We start from the raw sequence: 15,830 nt of genomic DNA, 5'->3' as shown, positions 1-15,830 counted from the left end.
CCACCATCGAGAGCGACAGAGACAGGAAATGAGAAAGAAATATTATGTGGAAAAGCGATGTATATTTATACAACCAGCGATGGGAAGCTGTCCTCCTCCCACCACGCGCCGTTCAGTCGCGAGAACAAAATTTCTGTTCAGTCTTGTCTTGTTGATTTTTTGCCGTTGTTGTTTTTTACGTTCAGTGGAGCGCTGCCAACCAAAAATAAACAAATGGAAGAGTGGGAGTTACCCTGACGCTCCACGTGATCGGAACGGTCACGTGCCTGCCGTTTGAAGTGATCTGGAATTTCGTAATTTCATTCTTCCACTCTTTTGTGACTTCTTTTTTGGTGTGGAAAACTTTTTGTCCAGAGGGAAACAAGTAGAGAGAGCGTGTGTGGGTGTGGGTACATGTAAAGCAAAGGATGAAGAAAAGCCTGCCGTGGTATTTTCTGTGTGGTGGGGGTAGATGAAGCACTGCATAGAGAGGCAATCTATATATATTTGATTATTTAATTGATTATTTAATTAATTATTTAATTAATTTAAACATATATTTCAGTTGGAAGTTTGACAGGTTTTTTTTAGATCTTGGGTGTGTGTGTGTGTGCTCCTTTGAAAAACTAGAAATAGAAGCTGTTCGCAATACCAGATACTTTGGTGAAGCTGTGGTTTTTGCTGTATTTTGTGGGTGAAGTAAAATAACAGTAGTTAAATTAGTAGCAACGTTATACCTTCTTCTTCCTCCGGTTTTGTACATTTTTTATACATTAATCAATATTAGTAGGAGGTTGCATCAATGCAATACTGAAAATACACATTGAATTTGTTTATTATTGTTCTTTCTTTTTTCTTTTTTTAATTGAAGTACAATTATATTCTTGTTGCTGTATTGCGATGCCCCATCTCTTGAACGTATATATATATAAAGAGATGTAAATAAATGATAAGATCAGGTTTATCTTTTCTCATATATATGTAAGTTATATAATTGGACTCTAACAATAACTCACATCACATCACATATATATATATACTGTACATAATGTCTGAGGAGAAACAATATATTTCATATAATAACGTACATCAACTGTGTCAATTGGCCGCAGAAAGAATTAAAACATTTAAACCTGATTATATCATTGCTATCGGCGGTGGTGGGTTTATCCCAGCAAGAATCCTAAGAACTTTCCTAAAGGAGAAAGGTATCCCTACAGTAAGGATTTTCGCTATCATCTTATCATTATATGAAGACATAAATTCTGTTGGCTCGACTGTGGAACAAGTTGGTGTCACAGTGCAAAGAACTCAATGGATCGATTACGAACAATGCAAATTAGATCTAGTTGGTAAAAACGTGTTGATTGTAGATGAAGTCGACGATACTCGTACTACTTTACATTATGCATTAAGTGAATTGGAAAAAGATGCAGAACAACAAGCTTTGGCTAAAGGTATCGATTTAAATAAAACCCCAGAATTAAAGACAAAATTTGGGATCTTTGTATTGCACGATAAAATGAAACCAAAGAAAGCAGATTTACCTTCAGAAATTTTGAATGATCCGAATCGTTATTTTGCTGCAAAGACAGTCCCAGATGAATGGTATTCTTATCCCTGGGAATCGAAGGATATCGTCTATCACACAAAGATGGCTATAAAACAAGGTAACGATATTTTTATGGATTAAGCATCATATTTTTCTGCATGTCTATATATATACATACATATATATATATAACCAACTAATTTGATAGCTCCATAAAATCTTTCAACTCTTATCATGTGTTTGTTATTCATTGATTTTTTAATGTAATATAATCTAAATATATCTAAAAAAATAATTATGTAACTCTAGAATGATCTTTTCTGGGTCATACGAAACCCAAACCAACATCATTGGCAGTAAACATTGATATCGGAAGATATTCAGTCATTATGTCCAAAAACATCCTTATTTATTGGAGTAGGTGTCAAATCAATAGTACATTTAGTTTCAGACGACATTTGCAAAATCATTATTGAAAATACCAGAAAATTAATCTAAGTTTCAAAGTTAAGACCTTGGTTGATTTCCAATGGACAGCAGTAACAGCGACTCTGCTTGGAAGTCGTTCTAAACACTCTAGTAATTCAGATATGTCGAGCAAATGGAACTACCAACAGATAAATAAAGACAGTATCTGCCTTTTTCAGGCTTGTAGACTGGGTTATTCAAAGACATAGTTTTGTTTGGGGACGAGAAAATTAATGAAAAATTATTTGTTTGTTATTTGATATTATTATATCTTTATGGTTATGTTGTTCGAAATAAAACCAAAAAGATTTCAAATAATAAATTCAAATGCCCCCATCTATATATATTTATAAATAAACTCTGATGTTTGGTCTACCTTGACTTTATTGAACTTTACATCATTGTTTCGTATTACTGACATTATAAATTTTGCTTGTATTACCTATTAAAATATTTCGGTGATCTGATATCCTACTCTTTTTTCTCAGGAATCCGCGATGAGTAAGACTCGTCAATTTTTAGTAATCGATGATCATCTGCTTCTGTTACTATCGATTGATGATGATGATTAATGACAGAGGGGAGAATTACATTAAACTATTGCCTAAATAGTTAGATTCACAGAAGGACAGTGGCAGTAGTAAACTGAGAACTACTAACAACCCATTATTAGTTCGGATGGTGGACAAGATATAATGAAAGGTTACCTAATATGTATATTTATAATGAGTCCTGGGACCACCGATATTGTATGTGTTATGTACTGATACATTCCGTTTATTCGAGATTGGAATTTTATTATAGAGAAAATACGTTTTGTAAGTTATGTTAGAGTTACTAATGTTTCTCTTTTCCTATTCATAATGTAATATATTGTGAGCACATCTGCGGGAATCTAAATTGCGCCAGTTAAAATCCACGTGGAAAATGAAGCTTGATCCGAAAACTACTAAAAATGTACTTAAAGATTACGTACTTCGACATAAATAGATAAAATTAATGATGTAAGAAGCATATGTTACAAAACCTCAAACAGATAGTGATACAGAAACGCTACTCTAGTTAACGTACAAACACAATATATATATTATAACATAAAAGTATGACTATTACAACCATCCCAATTTGGCTGGATTGTGATCCCGGTCATGATGACGCTGTGGCTTTATTATTGGCATGTTTTCATCCAGCTTTTGATCTAAGAGGTGTAAGTGCATGTTATGGGAATGCATCCCCTGACCATACAGATTATAATGCTCGGTCGTTACTGACGGCGATGGGTAAATCAGGTAAGATCCCAGTGTACAGGGGTGCTCAGAGACCATGGGTACGGTCTCCTCATTATGCACCTGATATTCATGGAGAATCAGGGTTAGATGGAACAGATTTATTACCAAAACCAACATGTGAGGATATGATGGATGTAGATTATGTGGAGGCTATCAGAAGGGAAATAAATGCTTATGACGGTCAACTGACAGTATTATCAACAGGTGCAATGACTAGTATTGCTAATGTAATGAAATTACACCCTGAATTAAGATCAAAAATTAGATATATTAGTATTATGGGAGGTGGTATTGGTATTGGAAACGTTAATCAAAATTTAAGTGCAGAGTTTAATGCATGGATAGATCCTCATGCAGCAAATTTTTTATTTCATGATCCTATATTAAAATCAAAAATTATTTTATGTCCATTAAATTTAACTCATACAGCTATAGCTAAACAACATATTATTGATAAGATTATTCAAAAGGGTAAAAATAGTCATCCCACAAATTTTAGAAAAATGTTCTATGGATTATTTCAATTTTTCCAAAAGTCTTATAAAGATCATCAAGGATTTAAAGATGGGCCACCTATTCATGATCCTATGACGTTATATCCATTATTTGAATTGTATGGATTGGAATCGAATGACATCGTACAGTTTCAATATAAGAGACTTGATCTGGATGTCATTGATGATCTCGGTAGCCCAGATGTAGGAAAAATTATTGTCAAGGAGACTTATGCATTGGATGATATAAACCCAAGGGGCACAATGGTTGGGTTTCAAATAAATATAGAATTTTATTGGGATCAATTCTTTTTTTGTCTAGCAGAAGGGGAGAAACACTCCACCATAGAATTATGAAGATATATAATAGTGATTCATCCTACATGTGACTTTGAAATTTGTAAAAATTTTGAAGTCTTCGGAAACGTTTATATTCAAGTAATGATCATAACTATAATATTTAATAAAACCTGCATATATATCCATATTTGAACTATTACTTTAGGTATAAATTTTTGTCTAGATGTTCCAAAATAAGCACCAGGACTGATTATGAATGAGGATGTATGTCCTCTGTTGATAGATGTTGAGTCTTTAAATTTTTTGTATTAAATTCAGTTATTAAAAAATAAAATAAAAATACATTTTCAATATATTTGTATTCCCTATTTTCTTTCTATAAAATTCAACTGTAGACCGGCAGGGCACAATGGACCGGCAGGTGTAACTCTATCTTCCCATTCAGATGCCAACGTTATTTCGAATTGTTTCAATACTTCCCAAATAGTAACCCTCATTTCAGAAAGTGCTAATTTCTCACCCAGACAAGCACGTTTACCACCATGAAATGAACTTAAACTACTATTGTTTTTATGGTGCCTCCAACTCTTCGTTATGGATTCAATATCGTCACCCCAGCGTCTAGGTTCAAAATCATCTGCATAATCTCCCCAATAATTTTTATTGTGAGTTGCACTATAATTATGATATCCAACGTATGTGTTCTTAGGGATTACAATGTCGTTACCTAATCTACATTTTCTCGACGTGCATCTGTTAATAATTATATTGAGAGGTGGGTACATTCTAGTAGTTTCGAGTATAAATGAATTTAGGTGTGGTAAAGAAGCGAGATCCTTCGTATCTATTATATCTTTTACTTCATTCCATATCTTTTTCTGCCATGTATTGTTATATTTGGCCAAGAAATATAGTAGCGATGTTAATAGTAGTTGTGGATTTTCATGGCCAGCTACTAGCATTATTACAACATTATCTGTCAATTGTTTATGATTAATAATGTTATTAGTGTATGATCTTATCAGATCACTAGAAACGTATTTTGTTTGTTCAAATTCATAGTTTTCTATTAGTTGTGTTTGAACTTTGTCAACTAAGATATTTCTAAACTGTTCAATATCCGAAAAAGCTTTCTTTCTCTGTGGTAGTTGTAATAAATCAAGAAATGGGAATGTTAGGAATAATGGTTGAAAAATTTGTCTCTTAATTCTAATTAAATGCTCATGTAAAGGCACACAGTCATTTGTCAACGTTCCAAAATTAAATCCTAATAAAGTCTGTGAAATATTATCTAAAGCTAGACGTTGGATTAATGGTATCATTGGAATACCAGTTTTTGTCAAAGTAGTTTTATCTATGTCAGACATTTTAATCCTGATGAGTTTAACAAATAATTTAGCATTTTTCTCAAATGGAGTATCATCAAATTGTTGAAGTCCAGTGGTCATAATGCCTCTATATTTTTTCCAAACATCACCATGGGCACTAATGATATTATCACCTGTATAAGCAGCAATTGCACTATATGGAATTTTTTTTTGATTTCCACTTTTTGCAAAAATATCTTCTTTTTTAAATATTTCTGATAAATATTCAGGTCTACCTACTAATATATTCCATCTGGCACCAAAAAATACTTTAACAGCGCCATATTTTTCTAATGGTTCCTTTAAATATAATTCATATAATTGAATTTGATCCATCTTGGTTAAGGTGGGTAGGAAAATCACATAAAATGGAATTGTTGGAATATTTCTTGGAAAATTTAATGGTGGCAAAACAATCTTAAATATGATTACACCTATCAAAATTAGAGATAACGAAGAAATAACCTTGATTAACGACATGATTTTTTTTTTTACTTATAGGATAGGCTTGTTAGTTATCACAGTGGTCTTGTTGATTATGTAGTATTGTTATTTGGTATGGGCAGAACGAAATATCAATGTACAAAGGAAATCGAAAAATATCAAATTCCTTAACAAAAGTTATATTACAAATTATGTATATATATATTTGAAATATGTATCTTGTGACAATTTACAAAGAGAGGTAGAGTTAGAAATATTAGACGAAGGTAACAAAATTTGTAATTAGACATCATGCGTTAGTGCTAACCTGGACTACGGTTAGCAACCTTTAATAACATATCTAACACTAAAAGAACAAACTTCTGCAGCTTTGAGTACAGGAACCGTTTCTACTTAAAACATGACCAGTTTAAAACTAAAGTGGTTTTGTTCTCTCTCCATCAAAAAATATTTCTAACCTTCATTTTATGCATATTTGTTCATTTGATTATTCCGGAGTTTATTTTCCGTTGACGGACTTGGTTGCCATGACATATTTTTCAAGTACAGGAGGGAAAAGTTCATTTAGAATAAGACCTAAATGGGGAAATAACTATAATGAAATTAAGGTAGGTTATCATCAACTGACCTGATAACGTCATCTTTGAAAGTAAATATTTAGAGTAAATTGGGGAGGGGCATGGGGAATTAAAAAATAGACTAGAAAACTTTTAATGATAATTATTCTGTTAGGAACACCTCCTTTTTTCTGTATGTCAACAGTTGATGTCATGTTCAGAACTATTATTCATTTTGGTAGGTAGCCCCCTTAACAAGTTGTTTTGGTTATAAGGTAGGGAGAGTGGGGTTGATTAGCTGATTTTGAAGCAGGGATTTGCTTACGAATTATTTATCGCCAACTTCGTTAATAATACAGTCATAGTTATATTCAAACAAAGGTTACCTGTTCATGCAACATTTAAATATTTGAGTTAGTAATAATGTGCAAAGGAGATTATGTGGAGTGTTCAGGCAGACTATTTTATAAATAAACAGTGAGACCCTCCCTATCCATTAAAGATGCTTTGGGGATTTGACTTGTCAGGTATTTACATCCATAATATTCGACTGAACTTATAGTTAGGTAAAGCTGCACAGATATGTTGAATTATAAAATTGGAGAAATGATATCTCTTTTCACCTTTGAAATTTGTCATTGGAGGAATCATGTGGTGTGGTATTAAGGATTACAGGTTAACCTTCATAAGGTCATAAATATACAAGAATGATATGTCTATAAGGAAGGTTTATAGAAACTGAAGGTTATGATATGTTTATTAAAAGAATATAAAAAGGTGATATAAAATATATCACTTTTCTTATATTGATTGTTTCAATTTTAAATTTCAGCATAATAAGATAATTATACCATTCATGCACTCATAATTATCAAACAGGTTCAAGACGATAAGATTACAATGACAGTTACTGAAAAGCCTAAACCGATCACAGATATACTTACTGTATCCACCCCACCTGATGCTGAAACAGAACGTGAAATATTGCATAATAAGGGTACTGATATTTCTACCTTTTCTCGGTTTCTAGCTATATATACTAGAAATAAAGAGAATGCGTCACTATATTGCATTGAAGAGAAGAAGGGTTGTGATTTTTCTAATAATTGGACTTATCTTAAGAATGTTCTAACAAGCCAAAATTGTTACTCCAGGGATAACGGCAAATTAACTGAATATCTGATCCCTGCTTGTGATGCACATATCTTTAAGGATTCCCTTTCTCATCAATTGAAGATTACTGAGTTTCAAAAGGAAGATGAAACTCAAATTAGAGGTTGCATTGTGAGAGTTGAAGTTGATGATCCATTCAATGACTGGTTCATATATCATGTATTAGATCAGGCAAGATTACAATTCCATGACTACGATCTTTTAAATGTTGATCAAGGTAATGATGTTAGGTATCACGATATGTTCGCTGATTTCTTTGCTGCTAATTTAAAAAATACTATTAAAAATGACGAGTGGGATGACTCAGGTAGAAAGTATTTTGTTGAACGTGTCAGGTATTTTACAGACCGTTTTATTAGGATTGAGTGTATTTTACCAGCATTTCCTTGCAAATCTTCTAATATCAACAAAGTTGGGGGTGATATCCCTGACAAAGGTGAGGAGTTAGCCCTGAGAAGATTGCTTCAGATTACCAAGGAAGTCGAGGAATTTTATCCCCCAGGTTTGAAGATTTGGATTGTTAGTGATGGGCATGTCTTTTCGGATTGTATTGGTGTTGATGATGATGTCGTTGACAACTATACTTCCAGATTACATGAATTATATGAATTATGTAAGGATAGTGGATCAGACACAATTGGGTTTTGTGGGTTGAACGATCTTTTCTTCAATGGTGCTTCTTCGGAATCATTTAATCCAGAGTGGGTTGAAAAATATAAAGTTCTACATTACACTGGTACAATGATATCTTCTAAATCAGATGCTTCAAGACAAATTTTGATGAAGGGGTGTGACACTGATGATGGTTCCTTGAGAAAAGATGTCAATATACCTGATCATCCTCGCTTATATCTGTATAGAGGTTTCTCCAAGTTCATGATGGAAGATTTGGCTGTATTACCCTTTTTCCAATCTCATTCTAAAAAGGGATTCAAAAAAGTTATTTCTAAGATCGCTTTTAACATGATTAGGAGAAATGACGCATATTCTAACCTTGTTGAATTGATGTTTCCCCATCATATGAGAATTTCAATTCATGCACACAAGAACTCTGGGCCAAAATTTGGGGTTAAAGTAATTTCTCATCAACAATGCAGTATTGTTAAGGATCTCCAAAATATTGAAGAGCCAACCTTTGAAGATTTACTACATATACCAACACCATGGCATAATTGTATCGTTAAGGTTACAGATTCTGCAGATTCTGAAAAACAAAACTATTTTTTAACTAAATCAAGAGTAATTAAGGATGCTCTTGCAAATGGAACATATAAAGGTGAGTGGAAGGATACTTGTTTTCAAAGTGGTAATGGTGGTTGTTTCGAAATTATGAAGTATAACTAGATATTATACTCAATCTATTTTATTTCTAATCCCCTACGGTTTAAAGATTTGCTAGATTATATAATATTCTAAAATCAATATCATTACCTCTATTGAACTCATTTGATACATTTCTATTTTGTTTTTTGTCTTTTTGTCTTTCTCCAGTTTATCTTTTAATAGTTCTTACAATTTAGTTAATTAACTATATTATATCTAATTAATATGATAGGTTTGTTACATATTTTTTTTAATATATTTTTTGATTAAATATATTTTACTACACAACCTTAATCAACTTTCCTAATAAAATGTAGAGTAAAGTAATCCCTGATTTAGTGCTATAAAACCTCAACGATATATAAATATATCTTTGTAACAAAAAAAAAATATAATACATTAAAAATGGATATACATGCAAATGAAGAAATAAAATTATATTAATTGTAGGTCTACTGGTCCTACTTCCTCCCTAGAATACATGTTCGATCATGATATTAGCGATGAGTATTCTGTAGGAACGGTAAAAAAAAGTAATTTAAACACCTAAATAGCACCTAAATAATCTTCCTTAATACTACCAATTGCGTGGATGGAGCTGACTTGACTGATACAACCTTCAATTTTTACTCTAATTCTACTCTTAATTGTTATAACATCCTCAGAGTTTTGATAAGAAGGTGGGTTAGAACCTGCATTGAATTGAAGATCCTGAGGCATTAAATGTTTTGTTACAAAGACCTTCATAGGTCCAACTTGAACTTCAAAACCATGTTGTGAACATGATACAACAGTACCGTCGACCACCTCACCTTTAAACGGTTTGAATACTACAGCTCTGTATTTGACTGTGAATTCTGCAGAACCGTCGGTTGGTAATATTCTACCACGTTCAATCTCTATCTTGTCATAATCTAGGACACATAATATATAACCAAATTTACCTGTACATGAACCTTCAACTTCCTGAAGCAATTTACTTTTTAGAAATTGTTTCATTCGTGGACCGAAATATGAGGGATGTAAGGTAATATTAAGCGATAAATCTTTGATGAAAAACATTGCAATAGAGTGGAGTCAAACGTTATGGAATTTCGTTGTATGCTAACGGAATGTGCGTATTAATTGATATAGTTATGTAATCCTTTGAAGAAATTAAGGATGAGACTGTTTAAGTTATGGGATTATAGTTCTGCAAAAATAAAAGATAGGAGAAGACACAGGACACTTGTCAAACAGTTATAGTTTTCAAAGTAAGAAAAAGAATAATCAGCGTTAATGTATATCACTTCAATTGCTAATATCTTCTACTTTCTTTTTGTTTCTTACACCTTAACCGTTACTTCTAATCAAGTATCTTCTATTCTTTCTCAAGTTTTTCAAAAATAGTCAAATTGTTTGTTTGGCTGAAATTTCACGACGTTCCGCTCTTCAATGTACCGTTCAAAGCGATTAACTTTGCAACGGGAAAGTTGGAATCTGGAAGGAGAACCAAACCACAACTAATTGAACAGTAAACTTAAAGGTATCAAAAATAGGTTAAGATATAAGAAGAAGTGCATGGTCCGAAGTTTGAAAGAAAGAAAAGCTTTGTTTAATCAACAACGCATTACTAGAAGAAACCATTTGTTGAGAGATATATATATATGAAAGGATGCCTAGATTGACTCCTTCAACGGTTCCAAAAGTTGCAAACTTTAGTGAGAAAATATTGAATTTAACTAGAAATAGTATAGGACCTGCAGCCAAAGATGTAGGGCCAGCAGTGGATGAATTGCTTCCTCATTTCAGAATTGGTGAAAAAGAAATATATTTCCCAAAGGCAAGAATTATTCTATTGAGACCAAATGCTAAACATACTCCATATCAAGCCAAATTTATAGTTCCTAAATCGTTTAATAAACTTGATCTGAGAGACTACCTGTTCCATCTTTACGGATTAAGAGCATTAAATATTACAACCCAATTACTTCATGGTAGATATGTTAGATTGAGCGCGTTTTCTGGTAGATTCAGAGGACCCCAGATTAAGAAGATGACAATAGAGATGGAACAACCTTTTATCTGGCCTGAGGAGCCTGAAAGTAATGAGGTTGCACGTTGGAACGAAAAATTCCAAGAAGAACTAAATAGATATAAATCAGAAAACCAAATGTCTGTTGGTTCTGATATAAATAAGCCCTCGACTGCATTTGACGGTACGTTAGGTAAATACGCCGAAGGTGCTCAACCGTTTATTCCAAGATTCTGGAAGAGTGAACTTATAAATAAAAGAGACAGAGCAGAGAAGAAGATTAAGTACATGGAACAATTGTCTAAAATCGATAAATACGCTAAAGACAACGAGGTAACTCACTGAATTGAGTGCTATTAAGTTTGTTAGCATTTGGTGGTATTAATGAAATGTCCAATTATAATCTTTGTTAAGCTTGTTGAACTCATTTTATCCAAAGTACAAAGATATGTTAAATATATACATAGCAACTTAAAATATTCTTCATGTAAATAAATATAATAAAATAAAAATAAAAATAAAATACTACGTACTCATGTCTCTTGTATGTTGCTATATATATCAAATTCTTATGTTTAAAATAACAACACAATATTTAAAATTGCTAAAGATGCTATAAAGTATATAATATAATAATAATACTCTATTCAAAAACTGGTCGATTCACAGTTAAAATTATACTTTCTGAATCGAAATGTAATAATGGGTCTTGACTATCCAATCTAGCAACCGCGGCACATATTTCATAGGTACCTGGTTCGACTGGAAGTAGAACAAACTCTGCACTAAACGGTTTATCAGTAGATACTGTTTTGGACAATGTTCCATTATATAGAATTCTGCCGTTCGATCTTGGTAATATTTTTGAGGTTTTGTGATCTATAATCCAAATATTCAGTTTTCTTTGTAATGGAATATCATCACTGGCAATTTTCCTTGTATTTTCAAGATGCACCGTTAATTTTAGATTGGCACCTATACTAACAGTGGTGTTATCACAAGTAAGTTTTACTGTGAATAAAGACTTCCCTTTGTATATTGTAGAAACCATTTTGGAATCAAACTTCTCGAGGAATTTTCTAAAGTCAACAGAACCAATTAAATTGCTGTCATGGAAAAAATTCCAATGACAGCTTAACTTTTCAAGAATGTATTCTCGACACCAAAAAGCTTCTCTTAACTCAGTTTCTTGTTCTAAGTTTAAACCGCTCTGAATAAACTGTCTTCCTTCAACTACGTGAGGAATTTGTTTCTTACCAAACCCTTTTTTCGAGAATTCTATTTTCTTAACAGGAATAATCATTCTTAGAGTGTGGCTAGCCTCAATAAGATATTTTTTGCTCACGAAGTCTTCAAAATGTACCTGCAAATGAAGTCCATCCAGCCATGAATTTCGGAAATCAAGTAGTAACAAAACGAAATCATGTATATTACAATTCGGGTAATCCTTTATCTTAGATTGTATAAAGTCTATCCAATCAACAGAAGAGCTATCGCAAGAAATGTTTTCATTTAACGGGATGATATCTAAATTTGCAATTTCGACAGTTTTTTGAATGGTGATTTCATAAGGAATTTCTAACACCTTTATATATATATGATTGGAATCAGAAGCAGCCATACCATACTTTATTGAAAGAATAAATTCGGTGAAATCAAAAGGCGCATGTGTCACATCAACCTCAATCTCTAATTGTACATCCTCTCCTGGTTTGAGACTCTTTGGTGCATTCAATACTTTAATAGAAGACGTTTTCAACATATTCATTTGCTTTTCCACAGCAAACAATTCATCAGGTTTGAATTTCTTCCAATAATCACTCTTCGTCTCCTTTTCAACGTTCGAAATTGAATGGAACATGATATAATCTATCGGGCAATTTAAAGATTTGTTTCTTATATTTAGGGTAATTTTTGTTTTAGTACCATCAAGAATCATTAAGGAGTTCTCAACGATATTTGATTTATTCATAATTTGCAGTTGAGGTTGTTCTGGGAAAATTTTAATGTGAAGGGAGCCATATTTGCATCTTTCATTTATAGAAGATTTGAGAACTAACTCATTATTTTTACGTTTTGATGCATCATTTTGTTCATAATCTAAGGGTAGGATACATACCTCAGAATTTACAATTTTAAATTCTTCGGAAGGTAGCTCAAACACTGATAACGATAATCTGTCTATTGTAATACCGTCATTCGATGTGGCATTTTTCAGAATAACAGGAATTGTTATTTCCTTCATAGATTCAGCCCTTAAAACATATGGGTTAGTTTTACTTAGGTATATGTCCTTGAGTTCGCAATATTCCAGGATATTTGGAGGAAATTGGAGTTTGGAGATGTTTAAATCGAACTTAAATGGATTTTGCAACGTACATGTAAATTCAGCTTTGTCCCCAACTAGCAATGTGTTGTCACTAACCTTTGTAGGGGCAAATTTAACCTTTTTAGAACTTGAGGTTCGGAAAGGGTTAAAGACTTCATCTGTTTTCATCTGTTCGTTGGCGTCTTTTATAACGGATTTATTGATATCAGATATGGCAGCCTCTACAGGGAGTTTAGCACTTTGCGTTCCAGGTTCATCGAATTCTAGTCTTTGAAAGCTGCAGTTTCTGATAATAAAGGGATCCCAGTAGTTGGATATTGACCCATTATATATGCATGGTTGAATATAATCAATGAATAACGACGACTGTTCAGAAGCAGTAAGCATGTGTGTAAAGTTTGATATTAATTTCAAAGCTAACTTAGACATTAGTTCAGTGTCACTAAATTTTTTGACAATCAAAAGGCAGAGGTTTAAGGCGTTCTTTTGTAATATAAACCAAGTCCTTTCAGAAGCGTCTGAGATATGCATATCCGAGTCTCTTGTACTTATTCCATAAATATCCAAAATATCTTCAATGATAGTTCTATGACTTTCAGACCAAAATATTTGTTCAGATGAAGAGCTCAAAACAGTAAGTAATAGTCTTAAAACTAAGGCTTGTTTTCTTTCGAAACCAAATGTTTTGAAGGTGTGCGCCAACGTCATATATACAGTAACTTGGGATTCTATTGGCAAATTGTCTAATTGCAATTCCAATAATCGAATTGCAAACATATATATATCTTCTCTTGAAAATTCATTCTCACCGTCATCAAATCCGAACGATGTCGCTGTATGTGCGAATTGGTGATGTACTATTCTTTCTAATATTTCGGGCGAAAAGTTTTCTGCGTTATGGCATGCAATCATAAATGTTAATGTCTTTAGTACAAAATTGCAATAAACTATATTTGGAACGTATTCACTGTTACTGCTTAATGTAAGTTCATAGTAGTACAGGATTTTTTCCGCCATTTTTCTCACTAAATGTGGAAGGTTTATTGTAGTAACGTCTATATCCAAGAATGATGCAGTAACATTAATAGAATTTCTAGGAGATTGCATTTGGGACGGTATTGCTGACACACTAGTCCTAGGCACACTTTTTGTGTTGGGAGTGGTAGGAGGTATATGAGGTTTTGTGCTATCTATAGTGTCTACTGTTTGTAAAGGGCATAATAAGTTTATAATTTCCGGAACTTGAAAAGGGATGTCTAAGTAACTTAAGGATAAGAAGCAGATTGCAATACCATCTATTGCTGAAGCTAACCATAAGAAATCTCTTAATTTGTATAAAAGAATCACAGATTCAGTAAAACTTGTTAATGCGTCCGAATACCTCCCAGCTAAAAGTTGGAAGTTACCCAAGATCTTAAGTTGCCTACCTTTTGATTTTTGCTGGGTTCTCCCATCTGACGTGGAGAGGGTATTTGCTAATTTTAACGATGCAGATCTCTTGATACTATTTGTTGTCATTTCGAAAGAAGACATTCGTTTACTAGAATTTAGGGTTGGTTTTTGAATATCTGTAGGATTTACTAGGGTATTAGGACCATATCTATTTATGACTGTCTTAGAGATAGAATTACCACCTATGGCACCGGGGGATCTTAATGTCACATGTCTATATGACGAATAATAATGTGATAATGCTTCCAAAAAATTGTGACCAATATCGCAAACAATGGTCTCTAAATTCTTCGGTGTTGGGAATTTAGTAGAGAAAATATTTGGTAACGATTTAGATTCGGAATCTTCTTCAAGTCCATTTGAGTAAATAAGATTCGTGGATATTGCCGTCGGGTATTTTTCCTTAAGAATTTGTAAATTCTGATTTATTGGACTGTTATCATTCACTAGACCAATTATTACAAATGTTTTCCTAAAAGGTTGAAAATCATATAGGAATAACTCGGATGAATCGTTATGTCCCACTATATCGAAATCAAATAATAATTGGCCATTAGGGAATCCTTGTGGGGTGAATAACGAACTATCAATTGGAGTGATGTCGAGTAAACGAATTTCAGAGTATTCTTTGATGTTATTAACAGCATTAATGAAATCTTTCCTTTTCCATTTTCCTATGGGTACTATAAGTGTCTTAATCCTTACGGGACTGACATAGCTTGGATATTTCGCCACTATATCCATGTTTATCTAGTGTTCAGCTTTAGCTCTAGCCTTAATCTGGAGGGGTGGGATGTGGGTATATTCGATGATCTGATAGCAATTCTTTTACGAATCTACTTTAATGCTGGAGAAAAATATGATATCCAAAAAAAACGAAGGAATAAAATTGTATGAGTATCTAGCAAGGTAAAGAAATTATGGACTTATTGTTAATGATCACGATGGTTGATTTACTCGAACCGGCGTGGCTACTGATGGTGCCTATATCTTCTGTATCTGCGTAATTGTATCCAAATACTTGTTGGTCTTGGTATGTTTTATTATTTACTTATTTTTTGGCGCTGTGCTATTTGATAATTATTACTG

The 15,830-nt window shown here is 32.8% G+C and overlaps 7 protein-coding genes across 7 annotated transcripts; 4 read left to right on the top strand and 3 right to left on the bottom strand.

Moving 5' to 3' along the window:
• Positions 1–1,027: 1,027 nt before the first annotated feature.
• On the top strand, positions 1,028–1,672 carry HPT1 (hypoxanthine phosphoribosyltransferase; the record flags this gene model as incomplete). The annotated part of the gene is made up of 1 exon (XM_041549634.1): positions 1,028–1,672. One exon carries the CDS (start codon positions 1,028–1,030, stop codon positions 1,670–1,672), a length of 645 nt encoding a protein of 214 aa, XP_041405568.1.
• A 1,429-nt stretch (positions 1,673–3,101) lies between these two features.
• URH1 (trifunctional uridine nucleosidase/nicotinamide riboside hydrolase/nicotinic acid riboside hydrolase) lies at positions 3,102–4,139 on the top strand (the record flags this gene model as incomplete). Its single annotated transcript, XM_041549633.1, has 1 exon — positions 3,102–4,139. One exon carries the CDS (start codon positions 3,102–3,104, stop codon positions 4,137–4,139), a length of 1,038 nt encoding a protein of 345 aa, XP_041405567.1.
• A 308-nt stretch (positions 4,140–4,447) lies between these two features.
• Positions 4,448–5,929, bottom strand: DIT2 (putative cytochrome P450; the record flags this gene model as incomplete). Its single annotated transcript, XM_041549632.1, has 1 exon — positions 4,448–5,929. One exon carries the CDS (start codon positions 5,927–5,929, stop codon positions 4,448–4,450), a length of 1,482 nt encoding a protein of 493 aa, XP_041405566.1.
• A 1,421-nt stretch (positions 5,930–7,350) lies between these two features.
• Positions 7,351–8,967, top strand: DIT1 (Dit1p; the record flags this gene model as incomplete). Its single annotated transcript, XM_041549631.1, has 1 exon — positions 7,351–8,967. The coding sequence occupies one exon, from the start codon at positions 7,351–7,353 to the stop codon at positions 8,965–8,967; it is 1,617 nt and encodes a 538-aa protein (XP_041405565.1).
• Positions 8,968–9,492: 525 nt separating this feature from the next.
• RPB7 (DNA-directed RNA polymerase II subunit RPB7) lies at positions 9,493–10,008 on the bottom strand (the record flags this gene model as incomplete). The annotated part of the gene is made up of 1 exon (XM_041549630.1): positions 9,493–10,008. One exon carries the CDS (start codon positions 10,006–10,008, stop codon positions 9,493–9,495), a length of 516 nt encoding a protein of 171 aa, XP_041405564.1.
• Positions 10,009–10,600: 592 nt separating this feature from the next.
• MRP20 (mitochondrial 54S ribosomal protein uL23m) lies at positions 10,601–11,305 on the top strand (the record flags this gene model as incomplete). Its single annotated transcript, XM_041549629.1, has 1 exon — positions 10,601–11,305. One exon carries the CDS (start codon positions 10,601–10,603, stop codon positions 11,303–11,305), a length of 705 nt encoding a protein of 234 aa, XP_041405563.1.
• A 298-nt stretch (positions 11,306–11,603) lies between these two features.
• TRS120 (Trs120p) lies at positions 11,604–15,485 on the bottom strand (the record flags this gene model as incomplete). Its single annotated transcript, XM_041549628.1, has 1 exon — positions 11,604–15,485. One exon carries the CDS (start codon positions 15,483–15,485, stop codon positions 11,604–11,606), a length of 3,882 nt encoding a protein of 1,293 aa, XP_041405562.1.
• Between the last annotated feature and the right edge of the window lie 345 nt (positions 15,486–15,830).

This window comes from Maudiozyma barnettii (assembly GCF_903064755.1).
Source record: "Maudiozyma barnettii strain CLIB 1767 genome assembly, contig: KABA2_03, whole genome shotgun sequence".
NCBI lineage: Eukaryota > Fungi > Ascomycota > Saccharomycetes > Saccharomycetales > Saccharomycetaceae > Maudiozyma > Maudiozyma barnettii.
The sequence above is the reverse complement of the archived record's forward strand: the minus strand, read 5'-3'. Positions and strand labels throughout refer to the sequence as shown.